Source organism: Pteropus vampyrus, unplaced genomic scaffold (genome assembly GCF_000151845.1).
Source record: "Pteropus vampyrus isolate Shadow unplaced genomic scaffold, Pvam_2.0 Scaffold236, whole genome shotgun sequence".
Taxonomy (NCBI): domain Eukaryota; kingdom Metazoa; phylum Chordata; class Mammalia; order Chiroptera; family Pteropodidae; genus Pteropus; species Pteropus vampyrus.
Window position 1 is genome coordinate 2,334,705 of NW_011889017.1, and position 19,877 is coordinate 2,354,581.

At 41.3% G+C, this 19,877-nt stretch overlaps 1 protein-coding gene across 2 annotated transcripts in view; it reads right to left on the reverse strand.

Moving 5' to 3' along the window:
- CARS2 (cysteinyl-tRNA synthetase 2, mitochondrial) overlaps positions 1-15,322 on the reverse strand; it is a 39,613-nt gene extending 24,291 nt beyond the window's left edge. The window contains exons 1-7 of one of the 2 annotated variants that reach the window (XM_023519762.1): positions 15,063-15,322; positions 14,674-14,724; positions 11,617-11,734; positions 4,021-4,092; positions 3,800-3,905; positions 2,101-2,184; positions 77-206 (exon numbers count right to left, since the gene is read on the reverse strand). In XM_023519762.1, the coding sequence (XP_023375530.1) occupies positions 77-206; positions 2,101-2,184; positions 3,800-3,905; positions 4,021-4,092; positions 11,617-11,734; positions 14,674-14,724; positions 15,063-15,268 (767 nt within the window). In that variant the 5' untranslated portion in view covers positions 15,269-15,322. The remainder of the gene's footprint in view (positions 1-76; positions 207-2,100; positions 2,185-3,799; positions 3,906-4,020; positions 4,093-11,616; positions 11,735-14,673; positions 14,725-15,062) is intronic. The other variant, XM_011373935.2, reaches the window with a different exon arrangement.
- Positions 15,323-19,877: the final 4,555 nt, after the last annotated feature.

Genomic DNA, 19,877 nt, shown 5'->3' on the forward strand with positions numbered 1-19,877 from the left:
GCCCTCTGCTGACCAAGTCAGGCATTGCTTGAGTTTTCCACATCACAAACACGGGAAGAACCCAAGAAAACCTTACCTTGAGATGGTAGAACATTCAATATGCCAGCCAGGTCTTCCATTTCCCCAAGGAGAGGCCCAAAACATCTCTTGGGGTTTAGCTGCCTTCCAGAGGGCAAAGTCACTGGCATGCCGCTTGTCAGAATCACCTGCCAATAATAAATGGTGGATCAACGGGAGAGAATCTAGAATGGACAAACCAACCCAAAATCACAAAACTGAGATGCAGGAAGCACTTCCCAAAGATTCTGTTCCTTCCTATAAGTAACCTCACATTTATCATTTATATGTTTTTCTCTTTCCCCACATGACGTTGAGAAGGACTAAATACTTTTACCTAAAATATGGCAGAAGCATCAGGTCTATCAGCAGTGAGGCCCGTTTCTGTAAGCTGAATAATGAATGAGCCAAGATTTCAAATACACATATAGTGATGCTTCTTTCTGAGGGGTGTTCTGAACTGAGCACTCATTCTTCCTTATTCTGTCTTGTGAGAAAGCTGTATTTATCAGTAACTGATTTTCAGAGTAACTTAAAAAAATTATATAGAGTGAAAAGGAAAATTACCAGAGTATCAATCATATTCACAGAGTAAGGAGGCTCAGAAGAGGAAGGTTAGGACATTATTGAAAGCCATACAATGTGCCAGTACTGGGCTCTCTTTATATTCTAAAACTTGGAAGCAAACAAAAGCTCCCTCAGAAGTTGAATGGATAAACTATGGTACATCCAGACAGAGAAATATTATTCGGCACTAAAAAGAAATTAGCTATCAAGCCGTGAAAAGACATGGAAGAACCTTAAATGCATGTCACTAAGTGAAAGAAGCCAGTCCGAAAAGGCTACATTCTGCATGATCCCAACTACATGACAGTATGGAAAAGGCAAAACTATGGAGTCAGTAAAAAGTTCAATAGTTGCCACGGATATGGGGGCGGGGAGATTTTTAGGACAGTGAAACTATTCTGTATACCATAATGGTAGATACATGTTGTTATACATTTGTTCAAATCCACAGAATATACGACAAAAAGAGTAAACCCAAATATACACTATGGACTCTGAGTGATAATGATGTGTCAGTACAGGTTCATCAACTGTGACAAATACCCCATTCTGGGTGGAATGGCTGTGCCCGTGTGAGGGCAGGGGATAAATGGGAAATCTTTGTACCTTCTGCTCAATTTTGCTGTGAGCCTAAAGCTGCTCTAAAAATAAAGTCTATTTAAAAAATAAGTGTTGCTGATGCTAGAATATGTAAGTCTCAGAAACTCTTCCTCTGCTTCCATAAGACACATGGCCATACCTCACAGGTGTGGATGATCTAGAGGTTTTCTGCTCTGCCTTCAGGAGAGCAGGAAGCTACTGATTGAGTAAAAGTAACAAATACCATTTCTGAGGAGTCAAATAAATGACACAGTTTATAAGGCAAGAGGATCATGCTAAAAGACAGAAATAAACAATTTTTCTTTTGGCTTTTACTTTTTTGTTGGGTTCTCTTAAATAGTACCCTTTTAAAATTATTTTTAATTTAGTTCTGCATACTTATTTCTTCTCCATCAAATGACTTTGATCTAACAAATCATTGGAACAGAAGAGAGTATAGGAATAGATGCAGATACATTCGGAACACAATATATGGTGAAATACACACGGGAATTTAATGTATGGTAAAACATCTATAGGAATTTAGTATATGAAAAAATACTTAGGAATTTGATATATGATAACAGCAAGATGGAGAAGAGTAGCAAAACACAACACCATGCAGAGAGTATCTCCAGAAGGAACCAGAAGAATGGCCCAATGTGCTGTCTCCAGGGAGAAGAACTGGAGGGCCAGGCTGGCATGGGGAGGAGACGTGTCATATACTGTGTCAACCGTATATTCTACATGTCTTCTCTATTCAGAAAAACTGAATTAAATTTAAAACATGGCTATGATCAACACTCTGGCACCATTACAACTTCTAAGAGAGTGGGGGGGTCTCGGCTGAGCATTGGAAAAACAGAAGCCAATATGGGAGGCCAAGAGTCACCCCACCTGGCTCTGCAAGAGGACTGGGGGCCGCACCGACGAGTTTGCCATACTTGTCTCCTCTCAACTGAAGATCAAAGTAGACGTTGCCTGTTTGTAAAGGTAATTATGATTTCATAATTAAATGTTAGCATCTGTATAGCTTAATAGCCAATAAGTAATGAGAATTTAAACACAGAATATGGCATCTTCATTTGGTTCCTTTCACTATATTTTAAAATCAGAATTAACACCACCACTATTATTTTTTAAAAGTATTCATTTGGACACATCACGAACATCTGGATATAAAAGTGAAAACACAAGCATAAGTTCTGTATCAAATGTTGAGGCAATTCTTTTTAACAAGAAAAAAGAAAAGTGTCCCCCTCAGAGTCCTTCTTCCTCACTCAGAATTTATTACTAAGCTCTAATTACAAGCTAGGATAAACTGGTGAAAATGGGAGAAGTACTGTGGGAGCTGCTTTCTATTAAGTCAGAATGTAAACAGTACCTAAAAATGCTTTAAAAGAGAAAGAAATTGCTCCTTTTAATGGGAGAAACATTTCCCCATACCTTTGTTATCAATTTGCTGAACAAACTGTTTCTTCATAAATAGTTCAAAGATCAATCACAATCAAACTTTGTGAAACTGACACGAAGTCCAAATTGAGTTTCAGCTAAATTTATTTAAAATTGATTATCTATATCATTACTTAAAATTTACAATAAAGCACAGTAATAAAACAAACAGCATTGAGTCCCACAGTGTGTTCAGATGAGAATCTCTAAGCACCTCATGAGCGAGCATTAATCAGTTTATCCGGTTATGTGTTTTATTTCAAGTTACATGACAGAAAGAAAACAATTTCCTAAATTTTCTGGAACAAACTCCAGTTCAGTCACCTAAGCTCTTTAAAACAAGTTTTTCTTGGAAACAAAATCTAAATATAGCAAATAAGATAAAGCAAAGGACTCTGAGTCCCTCTGTGTGCATAGGCTATTGAGAAAGGCAACACACATTTCTGGGGGCCAGGAGGACCCTCGCATGTATCTGAGGTAGGACCATGAGAAAGGTGCTTACAGTCCAATTATTCCTATAAATCGTGTTCATTATCGTGCTTTGAAGTTTATTATTGACTTACAACAAGCATTGTAATACTTGCATATCCTCAACCCTGAGCTGAGTACTTTAATGGGCTATTCACTAAAAGCAAGATTCTTCTGGTCCAGAGTTATGCTGGGTGATGTCTTATTTAGAGATGCATGTTGAAGTGCCAAGGGCCTGAAATATTAGGATGTCTGCAGCTTTTATTGGTCATCAAAAAATAACATGCCCATACAAAAAATGAATGTCTGCGGGCTCTTCCTTAACAAGGGAATATGGGTCTTTAGTGGTACTGCTATTGTCTCCAGCTTTTTTTTATGATGAAAGACTGTAGTTGAAAGAAGACTGCGATGAATACCTGCACACCTACATGCAACAGTTGCTGGCATTCTGCCTTATCAAGACTAGCTCTCCAGATGGTCATCTCTCCTATGACTGAAAAATATTTTAAAAAAGAAATTACACGACCATTTTGCAAAAACACAATAACTATAAGAAAACTTCACATCGTTTTCACATAGGAAAAGACAGTAAAACATTTGGCACCTTAGAACACAAATGTGTGTCAAAGTCCTATTGGTATTATCCAGTGATCAGTTTTCATAACATAATCCCTACCTTTTGCTGTTGAATAAGCATGTCCATTAGCAATTATTCCTTCAATAAAAGAAATGATCTGAGGAATATTTTCAGTTACCCTCATGTACACTGTGGGTGGGAGAACCTAAAAGAAAGCAAAGGGGAGGTGACTATTTCTGTAGCTCAGAGGCGTAGGTCAGCCACATTGGATTTCAGTGTACAAGTTTCTTATCCTCGTGGCAAGAAGAACTGGGCTTTACCTTCAAGGCTGCCATATCTTGTTTAAAATCTTCTTCATAAAGACTGGCAAGAGAAGTGGGTGATATGTTCATCTGCAAAAAGATTAGATAAGCATATTAGGATGTCTGGAGTATGCACAACAGAACCACACAGAGGCATAACCAGCTCCAATGGCCGGAAGGGCTGAGCACATGGCCCTACCATGGCTTGGCCTCAGTTTGGCACTGCCTGCTCATAAAAAGCATTTAATTTTAAATATCAAATTTATTCTAGTAGCTTAGCTAGTCAAAAAAGTTTGCTGACCCTATTTTCTAGTCAGAGAGAAAAAAAAAAAGAATAAACAATTCATGATTTCCATTACATAATCCAAAACAAGAACTAAAGCATACAAAAAAACCCCTCCATTTTTCTAGAACAAGGGCAAGCCAGATCAATGTATTCCACATAACAACCAGTAACTTGGGTTCCTATCTTATCCTTTTCCCTTCTTTTGCTGCAGGCAAAGGAAAAGAAGTCAAAAATATATTAAAGAAAAAAAATCTCTAAGAAATATTTGAAAACAATATAGCACATGAAAATAGAGATTGTGATGGGTGTTCAATCCCATGGCTAGGCTCCTGGGGAAAGGCAACCCTCCTCCCCACAAATGGACATTGAATTCTGAACTCAGGGCATTTGGGAGCATATACCTGCAGCCTCAGATTCTCAGAGTGGGCTGGCACACAAAAGTATTCCTTACTTTTCAACAGAAAAAATAATCCCAAGATAGAAGCATGACACTGTGACGTTCTAAAACTGAATCTGGCTTCATAATTGTTAACCTGTGAAGTGACCCTTAAGTCACTGGAACTCAACCAGCATCTGTAGCATCTGCTCTGTGCTGGGCACTCCCCTTCCCTGCTTCTCAACCCCGAGAAACAGGGCTCCATCTTATGTTGAGAAAATTTCAGCTCCAGAATAGTAAGAAACTTCCTCAAGTAAAACACTTCCTTGAACCCTGTCACTATGAAGCCCATGTTCTTCCCAGCCCAGGGTCCTAAAACAGCAATCATCCTAGAAACTGTGACCAATGAACATGTACTGAAGAAATAAATCTGGTGAACGAAGTATTGCTGCCCGAGTCTTTCTGGCTGTGCTGTCTTGGCCAAGACAATAAAATTCTGCGCCCTTAGGCTTTCTTTGCAACACGGTGATAATCCCACCTAACTGTCCCTTAAGTTGTTATGAGGATTCAATGTGCAATGGGAAAGCCAATGTTATAAATAGAAAATACATTAATATCACTATTAAAGAGACGAAATGCCTAGCACCCAGACATAGCTTAGTGATCAGTACGTATTAGTCCTTTTCCTGTGGTGTAGCTTTGTGACAAAACAGACCTCCTAAAAAAGAAATCAGTTAACATATCTATCCAGAGGATGAAAGCCCAACCAAACGAAAAAGCTAAAAATTCAGCGTTACCTTCCACTTCAGAAGTTTCAAATACTATGCAATTTTAGACGTACAGGCCAGCAGGTTGCTTGTATTTATTTATCTGTAATTTTCATTTTCTGCACAGGAAATTCACTCCCAGGAACTCAACTGACATAAAGGGTGTCCAGGACAGCCTCCCTCCTACAAGGCAAACACTGTCACCAGTTGTCTCAGGAGTATGACTGCTGTCATACGAGCATTTGTATTCTCTTCTTGAAATGTAGCACCCTCCACACATAGCCTGAACCTGGCGTCCTTCCCTATCAACAATGTTCCAGAACTGTCTTCGAAAAGCACACTGAGCCGGCACCTTCCCTTCAAAGGCTGTCTGCCTTCCATCCCACAGACGATTCATCAGCCCTCTCCAATTATTTTCCCATTTTTTTCTGTGATACACAGGTCTACACACACGATTGCACACGTCACTTCCCACAGGGGAAAGTACATTTCTAAGCTATAGACCGAGACATGAAACCACCGGTCAGAGGATACTTGCTGGCTACTGCCAACTGCCTTCCTCAGAAGCTTTACCCATTTGAACCTGACCGGCAATGCACGCAGGTATCTACTTCCCACACCCTTACCTGCACAGTGCTAACAAACTTCTAGACTTTGTCAACATGGCAGCTAAAAGATGCTTTCGTGCTGTAATTTTCATTCGTACTTCTCTTATTTTGAGTGAGCTAGAACATGGCACATGTTTAGGAACTATCTATATTAAATGATCTGTAATTACCCATCTTTCTATTGAATTATAGATCTTTCCATATTGGTTTATAGGAAGTATTTTTATATGAAAGAAATTAACCTTTTATCTCTGATAGGAATTTCAATGGTTTTTTTTTTTTTTTCAGTGTTTCAGCTTTATGGTTACTTTATAGCATGTAGAAAATTTCATTTTTATATTTAGCGATCTTTTATTTCTCAATCTTTTCTCATAAATGGCTTCTGGGTCTGAAAACAAACTTTAAAAACCTTCCCCAATATGAGGCTGTAAAAAGTGCCCCAAGGTTCTTTTAGTAATTTGTGGTTTCATTTCTTTTATATTAAACCTCTGCTCTGCCTCAAAGTTGGTTGTGAGGCATATATCCAACTTTGGTTTATTTTTTTTCCCCAGATGGTTACCCAACTGTCAATACTTTTTACTGAATAATTCATCTGTCTCCCCACTGATTTGAAATGCCATATTTATCATAAAACAAATTTCTATTTATTGTGTCTATTTCTGGACTTTCTAGTGTGTTCCATTATCTGTCTATTCATATATCTACAACATTTAATTTCACAACCTTCCGACACAGAAAGTAGATCGGCCAAATGCTCAAGACAGGGCAACAGGGAGGCCAGGAGGGCGACTTGACGACAGGTGGAGGAAATTTTCAGGGGCGACGGAGATGTTCGTCATCTCGACACTGGTGATGGACTCACAGGTATGCAAGTTACTAAAACTACAAATTACTAAAAGAACCTTGGGGTGCTTTTTACAGTCTCATATTGGGGAAGTCTTTTTAAAGTTTGTTTTCAAAAACTTTAGAGTGCACACAGGTACGCCTTGTGTGCCCTACATGCAATTTATTGTGGGTCTTTCTACCTCAAAAAAGCTGTGCAAAAAAAAAAAAAAGAATCCAAGAAAACAAAAAATTTCCTATAGCTTTTAAAATATGTTTGAATATTTAGTAGTGCTGCTCCTCCTCCATACTCTTATTTTACAGACTTTTCCTGGCTATTCCTGTTTTTTTGCTATCCCACGTGAACTGTAGAATCAATCTACCTCGTTCTAAAAGGTGGGAATAATATGGACATATGCATACACACCCACACACCCACACATACTCTTTTAAATGACTCGCCAAGTACAACACTGACCAATCGACTCCTTGTTCCACATGTGGCTTCTCTAGCTCACATGGCACAACCCTAGAGGACATGGTTCAGAAATGTTCATGAGTGACGATGAACTGTAAGAGGTATACCATCTATTGCTGGCCTTGAGGAGACAGGGGGAACCATATTCTAAAAGTAAAACTTTTAAATTTAATTATTAAGCAGCTGACCACATATCAGGACAGCACTGTTCTCTCTTATTTCCCATAAAACCAACTATAGGAGGTAAGTGCTGAAATGGGGTCCTAGTCCTTGTTAATTCAGGTTATTGTTTAGCTCTCCCTTATTATCATAAATCATTTCAAGTTGGCTCTCGACCTGGCATGACACCCTGCTGGTCAGGCCCCCAGCACTGAGACTGAGTGTTCAGCTTTCTTCCCAGAAAGAAGGGAAATGTAGGCCAATGTTCTGAAGCACAAATAACTGGCTTGAATCACTCTGACACATTTATTATGATTTTTCTTAACATAAAATGTGACTGCAAATATACCACGCTGCTATTAATTCCTACCCCAAAAATCCTCCTGTGGTTTTTATCCCTGACAAACTATAAGACTGGCCAAAATTAAAGTCAAGGAAGTGATTCAGAAAAGTATAACATTATAATTTAAAACATTTTAAAAGCAAGCGTTGGAGCAGATGTCACAAAGGATATCACCATTGTTAAAAAAGCCTGCATTAGATAAAAGGAATGGCCTCCTTGTTAGATTCTAAAAACAAATAGAGATATGTGGTTTATCATGTTAAAGACAGACACTATTCTGAGAACAAAAAACTATTCAATATCATATTATCATCTTGCCATGTAACAAATATGGAAAATCAGGTGTCAAATTCTACCAACTTTTCATAGTCTAAGTATTATAAAAAAAATTTCAAAGTAACAACCGATGTCTCTTGGTAACATTTATGAAACCCTCAAAATAATCCCTTATTCATATATTTACTGCTGCCCACCGCCCGCACCTTTCTGAAACCCGCCCCTCCATGGACTCCTGGCTCTTCGTCACTCTGCTGACCACCCACATTCCCCCCTGCCCCCTCCCAGAACATCTTCCAGTTCTCGTCCCTGTCTCCCACTTCATATTCTTTCCCACCAGACCTCACCCTAGGGCCTGACCAGTCTCTGGCCTCCCACCAGCCATGCTCCGCGACTTTCAAGTTGACAGCTCTGCCTCTCCTTTAGAAGACTCTCAGCAGACCCCAATTTACGAAGGGCAGAGACACACTTGCAATAATCTCAAGCTCTGGCTGAGTGTGATGACAGATGAAACACTGACCTGCTCACCTTCTTCCTTAACAAAACTGCATTTCCAAATGCCGCCTCTGCTGCGGTTTTACCTCAAACTGCTCGTTCCCTCACTATATCAGAGACCACTAATTTCTTTGTCATTTCCATCCCAAATCCAGCCAACGAGGTCAACTTCAATCTCAGACCCTCCTCTCCTGTGTGAAGGGCGATAATGTACCACCCCTGGCAGGGTGCTATGAGGTCAGATGTCACAAACACACAGCAGGCTCTCTTGCTTCCCACCGCCACCTCTCCTTCCAGTTCCACCAGATCTACCCTTCACTCACTCCCATGGCCATATTAGTATGTCACAACCTCACCTGCAGGGCCTTAAGTGGCTGAACCCAAGTGGACATCTGACCCCAGAGACACTAAACACAGTAAGGGGCATATGGACATGGGGCAGAGACAGAATCCAATGTTGACAAAGGCTTGAACCAAACCATCAGAGAGAACCATGGATGGGGTGATGAACCCCAAATGCTAGCACTGCCCATCTTCGCTTCTATTCCAGCAGTATCTTCTGACCAAACTGTAGGGTCTTTTCCAACACCAACCACTTCTCTGATTCTCTGACTCTAGCTGGGTGTTCTACGATTTAATTCTCCTCTTTTGACACCACTTTCTGGAGTTAGCAGACTCCAAAAGTTAGAGAATCAGTCCCACAACACGACCCCTACTTCGAACACCAGTTGCAAATGGTGGTCCCCAGGCCATATGCACTTCTGCCTACTAACTACAAATTTGGAGTTTTGATAGAATGAGTCACAGAACTCAAGAAAGCATTCTACTCACTATTACCAGCTTACTATAAAGGACACAACTCAGGAACAGCCAGATGGACAAGATGCACAGGGCGGCAAGGTACGGGAAAGGAGTGGAACGACCGTGCCTCTCTGGGAGCGTCACACCCAGCACTTCCCTGTGTTCACCAGCCATGCGCTATCTAGCTCTGTCATGTGGGGATTTTTATGGAGATTTCATTACTGGAGAAGGTTGACTTAATCATTGGCCCTTGATGAGCAACTCCATCTCGGGCCCCTCTCCCCACCCAGGAGGTGGGAGTGGAGGGATGAGGTGGCAGTGAAAGTTCTCAGCTGTATTCAGGGCTTGGCCTTTCTGACACCAGCCCCCATCCTGAAGCCATCCAGGGGGCCCAGCAACCAGTCATCTCATTAGCATATGGAAGACACTATCACTCCACAGATTCTATGGTTTTAGGAGCTCTGTGCCAGGAATCACAAAGACCAACTATTTTCTATTATACCACAGCTCTGAGTGGTTTGGGTTTCTTTAGGTACCTCAAATTCATTCTCTTTCTCTCCTTACAAAGTCTGCTCTCTGAAACATGTCCTCTCTCAGTGTGTGGCTCCCACTGACCCCTCCCAGTGGCCCTGTCTCTAGTCATGTCCTTCCCACACCTAGAGTGCGCCCTTTCCACTGAACCAAGCTGATTCTGTGCTAGGTCCCAAGAGCTTACAGAACAACTTCCAAGTCCTCAATACATCATCCTGGCCCACAATGCCTTACTACCTCTCTAGTCATTTCTGAATTCCAGGAAGGCTGGGTGATATTCATTGCATCTCTCTATCTGGGCTTATAAACTGTCACATACAGAGCATCTGTTTGTGGGTCCGTCTGCCTCCTGGACACAAGCCAGAAAAGGAACCGTCTTCCTCACCTCTGTTCACATGAAGCCGGGCACAGGTCTGACCCCAGATAGTTCGATGCATGTTAAGGGACAGTTCTGGAAATAGAAATCAAGTCTACTCAAGGGAACACAATACAATGAATAAACTACCTGAACACAACAGAAATTGGAAACTTCACTGTGATGAGGACATGAGGAAATAAGTCTAAAGTTGGAAGTGATCTTCAGCACTGCCAGTAACCCTCTCCCTGAAATGATCTGACTCTAAAGAGAGTGATAAAACATCAAACAGACTGCTCACCCTTTAATCTAGCAGTTCCACTTCGGGGAAAATGTTTAAGGAAACAAAAAAGTAGCACCATTTTTAATAGCTAGAAACAACACGAATAGTCAATAACAGAGGGACCTAAGAGAACTGCTGAATACACCCACAGTAGAATGCTATCTAGTTATTAAAAAGGCAAATCAGCAGAAAATAGGAAGGTGTGGTTTCTATAAAGTAAATCTGAAAGAAATAGAATATGTAAGTAACCTAAGAGTCCAAATACAAAGATGGTAAATTATGTCCATGTGATAAGAATGCTATAAGGCTTTTTTAAAATGTTCAAGAATATTTAAAAACATGAAAAAAAAAAACCCTCAAAATATAGTAAGTAGAAAACAGACTATAAGCCAATACAAAGTATAAACTGGTTTTCTAAAAAAATATTGTGTACGTATACACACATTTCGTAAAATTACAGGAATGTAAAGCACTCAACATAGGTTTTTCTGTAAATTAGATAATTTAACAATTATTTATAGGTCTTTAGAGATAATGGTTAAAGTTGCTACTTATAAAAAACGGAGGTGAAACTTTGAAAGTAGACTTTTAAAACTATAACTATTTATAAAACTAATTTAATTCATTAGAATTTCTCCAAATTTTCCTTTAAATGTTACATGAAATAGAAGTGCCCTGTTCACATAACAGATGAGAAAATTTAACCTCATATAAATTTCCCTAGCTCAAAAGTGGCCTTTTGACTTCCATCTATAAAGAGGGAGTAGGTATTATTTACCTTGGAGGCTAAAGGGCCAGAGATAGGATAATGGATTCAAGTCATGAGGCCACCACAGAATGAGGTAATTCAAATTACGCCTGAATTTCCTTTACCAGGACAAAGAGATCCCTCTGGTAATCTGTCAGAGTACACTCACTGGCCCATGCATAGACAATAGGGAAAAGTACATGTGAAAAACAAATAAGAAAAACTATCACATTAGGGTCAGAACACTGACCCTGATCAAGTTATCAATATAATCTTCGACACTCACCTCATTGGCCTTTTTAATTATCTTATCATCCACATCTGTAATTCCCATAACCATGATGATGTTGCATCCAAAAACTCTGGTTAGGATCCTTCGAATTATATCAAATCTAACATATGAGCTGAAAGAAAAAAAATGTTAGGTCATCTGTAATACAGAAAGTCATCATTGTAATCTTTAAAAATAGTGCATTACATTATTTAACATGCTACTGCCTACCTTCAAGTGTGTGGTATAATTGATAGTTCGAGTGCAGCTAGAGAAAGGAAAAGCTTTTTACTGACTGGTCTCCAAAAGAAATCGGCAAAGGTACTACCTTAATTTCAGGATACAATGTTAACATTCTTAATTTTAGAGCTGTTGTTTAAGTTTACATCTATTTAGTTGTATAAAAATGTATTCGTATAATCTCACTAGTTAAAATACTGAGAGATTTTACCATTTTTGTTCATGTTCTAGAATAACTCTAATGCTTCACCATGACAAAAGAGAAGCAAATAACAAATAATTATAAATCAAGATATATACAATCCTATTAAAGGTGTATAATACTACTTCTAAGAAAGGTGCACATGATTGTGGCATATTTAAACATCAACTCCTTGACAGAATACAACGATATAATTCAGACTTGTGAAACCAAAAGGTTTTAAAATCTATTAAGATCCATTCAAAATCTCAAGAATCTGGTTTTACATAAAAGCAACATTAGAATTTAAGGTCAATCTCATGTTCATCTCTGTCATCTATAGAGACTCTCTAAATATGTGTTCATAAAATCATTTTCCCTCGAAAACTAGCCATAATCACTCACCCCAAACACAGCTGAGGCCAAATCTGTCCATTCCGATGACAAAACTCTCTCTGAAAATCCTTGCCAAAATATTCAGCTGTTTTAAGCCTCGGACTACTTATTTATAAATTAGGCAAAATTCCACTATCTCAAGGAGTTGTTGTAAATAATCTTAGTGCCTGCACAGCAGGAATTCCAACAAGTAGCAGCTACTATCACCATTATCATCACTATGCCTTCCTTTCATCTTGAGTCAAGACTCTACAAGACATGAGATTTAAGAGAAAGAAGAGTTAATGGGAACTTAAAGTGAGAACAAAAGTGAAGTCACATGCTTGGCCCAGAGATGCTCAAGGGCTGCAAGAGCTCCAATTCCTGCAGGTGGGCTGCTTCCCCAGGGGCCACTCAAGTGAACCACGGGAGACTGCAAGGTAGAGGGTCAGAGAACTCAGCCCATCTGCCTGGTTCATCACTTCTCAGCTGTGGGACCTGGGGCTGGTTCGTTAGCCCTCTGCATCCCTCTGCATCGCAGTATCCCCATTTGTAATTTGGAGATAATAACAACACTGTCATTTGCTGTTAGGATTACATTGGCCGGTGTTTCTCAAGCATTTAGAACAGTGCCTGGCAAATAGCAAGTGCTATCTGTGCCTGTTAACTATTTTTTAACATAGGAGTTGGTGTAGCTACCCAGGGAGGAAAGTGGGGAGACATGAACTTGGAGAGTAAACAGGACAGACTTGCAGAACCACAGAGATGTCCTTAAGATTTTGAACTTTACCTTAAGAACAGTGGAGCCATGCCTGACCATCCCTGCCCCCAAGACCTCCCAACTTAGAAACCTTGTAGTACTTAGTGGCATTCTACCTCTCAGGAGCATTCTAAATCGAATGACTCTTCTTGAAGAATGAGTTTTGACCATCAAGGCTTGCACAGTGGTTATCCTTGAGTGGGAGGTGGGGGAAGGAAGTGATGAAGTGGGAAACAGAGGCGGCGTCTGGGGTGTGGTACAATCCTGTTTCTCCACTGAAGAGCCATGAACATTCATTCAGTTGTACACTTAAGATCTGTACTCTTTTCTGTATTTGTAAGGGCAAATACAAATTATAACTTGGAGGCTTGATTCTCTAGTTGAAAGAGAAGAGACTCTCCCCCATTTCTCCCTTCACAATTTCTTCCTCAGTCCTTTTAAAATGTATGTCAATCTTTCTAATGGCTAAATAGGCCTCTGTCAATCTCAACTCAGAAAAACTTCCAAGAACCTGGGAGCTTTCTATTTGAAATAAAGTCATCAAGGAAAATAATGCTCTATCACCCAATAGGAGAAGGGCCTAACTTGTCACCTGACTCCACATTGCAAACCCTGCCTAATTTAGTGAGTTGTATCCACTTGGCTCTATAGAAGAGTGCAATTTCTTTGTTTTTGCAATCCTTTTAGCAGGTTGCCTGTAATGCGCATCCCATTACGGTTAAACGCTTATTCAATAATAAAAATTGTTTTCTTTCTCTTCTGCCTTCATAGAGAGGTTTTTCAGGTTGGGAGGTTACTTACTGTTTTTAATATTTCCCTAACATATTTTATACTTCAATAAAGAGATCAAAATATGCTTTTTGTAATTAAAAGTATGTTAGCCCAAAGTGAAGAAAAAAATGATTTCTAGATCTTTTGTTATAACAAAACACAAAAAAGTTCAGATCTTACTTTTTTAAATGTGTATTAAAGGTAACTTTTTACATTTAGTCTCAATCTGAACAAGTTTAAAAGTCTATATACATTACTTATCCTCAATAACTGTTGAGCCCTCATCACACGTTTAGGTATTAAGCAGCACTGTACGGGCGTTGTCTCATAAAATTCTTAAGTTCAAAAAGAGGGATACTATTATCATCCCCATGTCAAAGATGAAGAAACCAAAACAATAAAGTGACTTGTCCAAAGTTGGGAAGCAAAAAAATGGTTTAGCAGCCAGAAATAACTCCTGACCAGCTGACTGCAGGGCCCTTGGAAAGGCCTCATCTCACTAAACCCACCAACGTAAAATTCCAAAACGGGTCATTTTCACTACTTCTCATTGCCTCACCTGTGAAATGGGTATAAGTGCTTAGAACTGTTAGAACCAAATGAGACTGTAATGTGTGTGCTTACCATGATACTTGGAATATAGTAATTATTCGGTATTCTTAAGTAGCCAGTTGAGATGGACAAAACCTGCAAACAGCTTTTGCTTTAAATAAATGACTGAAAATTCAAATTCAGGGATACTCACCAAGCATGGCCAAGGTGTGCATGATCATAGACAGTCGGTCCACAGCTATACCTAGGAACAAAGTTAAAATCCATCATGTGAAATCAATATGCAAGAAAGGACACCACTTTTCCCAGCTATGATTATCATAAAACCACATATATTTTTTTTAAGTAACTACTTTTGGGGATTGCATAGCTGGGATCCTATTACTTGAATCTCTAAATTTATATCCAAACCCTGTCAATTCACTGTGACTATACCAGTGTCTTCAATGGTGCCTCCCATGTATTTTATTACTTACTAAATGATTTCCACCTGAGCTCCCGCCCCCAAATATGCTCAGTCCACAGTCCTTCCCCCTACCTCCCACAACACTCCGCCCCCACCCCCAATTCCCAGGAGGCTACCAGGAGGCGGCGTCAGCGCTGCCCACGATTAAGGGGTCCTTCCTCCGAGTGAGGCTGTTGTACACCTTGACGCCCGTATCGTGGCCTGCAGGTTGCAGCCAGCCCTGCTCGCGCGCCCCCGACACCGCCCGACCTAGGCAGGGCCCAAGGCCCAGCGTGGCCGGAAGGAACGGGGAGCCCAGACGAGAACCGAGCGTGCGCAGCATGACCTGCCCGCGAGCCTCGCGGAACTAGGAGACTTGCAGCTCCTGGGAAGCTCACCACGCCCACTTCTAAAGGCCCCGCCCGGCTCCGCCTATCCCGGGAGGTCTCGCCCCTCCCATCTCGGAATTCGACCTGCACTGCCCTGCGGTCCGGAAAGAGGACCCACCCCAGAAAAGGACCCGCCCAGCTCTGGCTCCGCCCACCCCGGAAACAGCGGTAGGGAAACGGCGGCCCGGCCTCTCTCAGGCCAGTCTGCGGGGGCAGGTTAAGAGGTCCGGCTCTGGGTGGGGAAGGGGAGCCAGCGCGGAACATTGTTGGAGCCCCAGGAGGCGGGAACAGACGCTCTGTCCCTCCTGGCGAAGGGGCACCTCTCATCAGCGCGGGTTGCTCCGGTACTGACGTGGTGTGAGTACCGGAGCCACCTCCGCCCAAGGCGCAAGAGGTTTCTGTGGGCTGGCATTCACGATGCGGGCACCTGCCTCCAGCTACTCGCCTGCTCGCGAAGCACGTTTACAACAGACGTGTTCCCAGAGCGTGTTTGCACACCCTTCTCAATCTCCAGATGAAACACCAAAGCTAGGAAAGCACCCATTCATCAAGTACACGTAGTAAAAAATGTCTGCTTGGAAATCATTTTAAGGTTAAAAGTTCTATCATTTCGTCTCCTAAGAATAAAAACATTCTGAATTGCCGTTTTAGTGGAACTTTTTAAAGGTGGAATCACTTGAAGTTACTTTCAAATTATCTCGACAAACGTGCTTCTGTTGATATCTTGCAAAACTGTTTTTTTAAAAAAAATCTTTACTTTTGCAATCCTCAAATGAGCAGAGGTTCCTCAATTGCTATTTTTGGTTTGTTTTGGTAGTTCTATTGAAAAGCAAATGCTTAAGTAGAGACAAATTGGTATGTTCCCAGAGCACTTAAAATTTTTTTGAGATCCCTGGAGTCCAACTCTGCAATTCTGATTCAGGCTAAACTAGTCTAAATGTAAACTATGTCCTAAATGCATAACACTAAAATATTAGAACCTGTTGTTGGAAAATTAGGATACCTCTACATTAATAATGCTAAACAGTACTCCCTGACTATTCGAAGTACTACTGGAGTATTGTCCTTTCCTTATTGCCAACACTTATCTGATGTTATTTTGTAATTGTCTCGTTTCTATTACAACATGCATATTTCTCTCCCTTAGTATTTTAGATTGTAAGTTCTTTTGAATCTCTCTCACTGTACCCAGCACTAAATTCAGAAAAGGTCTAGTGAATTAATCTGATGTTATCCACCTGTTGTGCAGGTGGGAGGAAATTTGGGCATGTAAAATATCTAATAGGGGAAGCTCTCATCCAGTTATTAGATGTGTCATTAGATGGGTCAGTAAAATAAGAAAATGAACAAAAGGCTTGACCGCAATCTGTAAGAACACACAATTCAAAGAAAAAGCTAGTTTGAAAACAAATTTAATAACATCGAAGACCAAATCCTGCACACAAATCTGGATAGCTGCAACATTTGAATTGGCCATAGAAAATTATGATTTTTAAATTAACAATGGTATCTTCTGTCTTCAGAAAACTGGTCATGTAATGTGTTCAAGCCCTTGACTGGCAGCATTCTACCTTAAGTCTTGAGAATAATCAAAAATGATAAACATAACCCATTATTTAATGGTTAAAAATGATTCCTTTCACGGGTTGAATATTAAGGTAAAGTAAGTGACTGGAAAGGTTTACTAGTACATACCAAAAAAAGAGAATCTGATAATTTGAAGTTACCCCTTTCTAATCTAGGTCAGAACAAAGAAGTATATTAAAATGATCCAAAATATTGTGAAAATCGTTTCTTAGTCCTTAATGACAATATCAAAAAATGTAGTTCTCAGTGTTATATTATCTCTCAATGCAAAATCATGTAATTCTAAAATAGAAGAGGAAGGTAGCATATTGTTTAGGACATGGCAAGTTTGAAATGAATGTTTATTTTTTAAGTACCTCAAAACATGAATTGTACATTATCTCTTTTTTAGTCCTGTAGGTTTGAGTATCTTCAGTTAAAATGGAAATATAATTTTAGAAAAAAAGATTTAATATCTATTTTTATAACACACTCCCAAAAGCTAAAGTGAAACAACCAAAATTCTTCAATGTATCTTCAAAATTAGTTGTTTTAACTATTGGTCTTCTAACCTCGTTCAGAAAACCATGAGGTCATTGGTATATATTTTAAGAACTGTGTAAAGCTAATCAATAAAATATTGTCTGACTAATTAGTCTAAGGTGTAAATTAAAACGTCTTACAGAACGTAAGCTCCTTATTCACTACTGTATCCCCCAGGGCATAGAACAGTAATGAGCACACTGTAGGCACTCATTACATATTTCTTGTTGAATGAATAAGATGTCTTTATGTTTTAGTGTCTGCAAAGTCCATTAAAACGTGAGGAATCATTCAGATAGTGTCGCGATTTTTGAAAAAGATAACCTAGTTCAAACTTCGGTTTGATTATCATTGGAAGGGGTAAATGATTTCTAACCTTAATTCTTAAGTTCAGATAAACACTACTCACTCTAAAGCCAATGAATGCAAGCATTAAAAGAACCTCTTTCTTGCTACTGTACTTTAAAAATACCGATATGCTCTTAGAGGAAAATGTATAACTTTTCTTAATCAACTTCGTACTCTCTATTCCATGTAACAATTCCGTCTCCACATAATACTCTTTTGTGCATACCAGTGGCCAATAAATTTTGTTGCATGAAATGAAATCTTAGGATTTGCGTTTAACTGGGCCGAGACTAGAAGACGTGTGAATCTATGAGTAAAATAACAACCATTTTCCCAAATATCAAAGTGAACGTTCTCTTGAAGTGGAATTGGGTAAGAAAGTTTAAGAGTGAGGCTCAAACCCTTTTACTTCAAAGCGTAAGTATTATTCGTCGTTTATCACAGTGTAACTTACATTCCAATGTGAAGAATCCGTTTCGAAAGACAAAACAGCTCAATTTAGTCTCGTTCGTTGTACTGATATCCATATCACAAGATACCCAACAGATCGCTTTGAAGAGCAACACTGCAAATAATAATCTATTTTATAAAAATTGGGTTGGCTCGAAATATTACTGGATTACATGTAGTAATTTTTCAAAATTTCCAATGGTCTTGTCACAACATTGTATGGTCGAACATCTTGAATTTCAATACCAGAACGTGCGCCCGTTTAAACTGTAATGTAATTGCTTTATGTCTGATGGAGTGCCCTGTATGGCAACAGCGCCGTACCGGAGATAAGGCTGACCTTCTGAATAGTAGAGGAAAAGCCGAGCACTGCCCTGGCACAGAGATGGTAGAGACGTCACGAGGCTTGAGGGATCAAGCTAATTTACAAGGCTAGAGACAACAACAAGACAACCCGCCCACCTCAGGAAAGAAAAGACGACGCAGACAGCAGAGCTCATAGGACAGGATGCAAAGGCGAACACCAGAGGAGATCGCCGCTAGGAATCGTGCGCTAAATCACAGGCCGGAGTCGGGTGGACAAAGGTAGAGATTGGTCACGCCCATGGGGAGGGGTCTCAGACGGAAGAGGCTGGTCTGCGCGCGCGGGCCCGTCGTCTAGGCAACGGGATCATCTGGGCCGGAGCTTTTCAGGAAGCCCTAAATCCGGGAGTTTGGGGCGGGGAGAGGAGCCGGTGGGGAGGGGCTGAGACGGCACAGAGAGACCCTAAGACCCCAGCAACCTTGCTTTTGATAGTCTTCGGAAGTGAGAAAGCGGACTTTGAGAGCAGATTCCAGGGCACAGGCGGGAAGGGGGCAGGGTCGCCCGCCCTCTGTGGGGATCTGGCCCGGAAGCAACTCCCCTCTTGGGCCCCTTTGTCTCCAAGCCGCTCGCCGCTGGGCTTCGGCCATCAACACAAAGGGAGGGCAGTGATGACCGCGCAAGCGCGCGAGCCGCCAAGGCTGCTGGGAGTGGTGGTCCGGTTGCGGAATGGCAGGTCTCCCGCGCGGGCTCGCGGCGGCCCTGGCCGTACTAGTACGCATGTGCCATCACTTCCGCCTTGCTTGGCCCGTCCTCTCTTTCCAACCCTCCGCAGGACGCGGGTTTCTAGTACTGTACAGTAGTAAGAGCCCTGGAGGCGTTATCCGACCTCGTCCCGCCTTCTCTAAATCTTGATTGGGCCACTGAGATGAAGGCGGCAGTGAATTAGCTTTCAGGGTTGCCAGTCTGTTCCAGGACCTACTTATAACCCCGCTGGGCGGCGGGTACAGGAGACTGGGGCTGAGTAGGGATCGGGGTTGGTGGCCGGGGCGTGTGATGATCTCGAGGCGGCTGTTCCCGAAGCAGGGTCCGTTCCGGCTGGGTTTGGGCGAGTCTGGCTGCCACCCCGCATCCTCCGGCGGGTATGCAGCACCGCCCGACAGTTCTGCCTCCATATGCGAAACTCATAGTAAAGTTTGCGCCTCGCCTACCGCCCCCTAGCCCCACGACCCCCGCCCTGGCAAAAGTGACAGACAAAGCCACACCCCCGCGCGGCGGGGCCGGTGAGGGGCGTGAATGCGGCGGGGGCGGGGCCCGCAGGGAGGGGGCGGGGGGGCGGGGCGCATGCGCTGTGC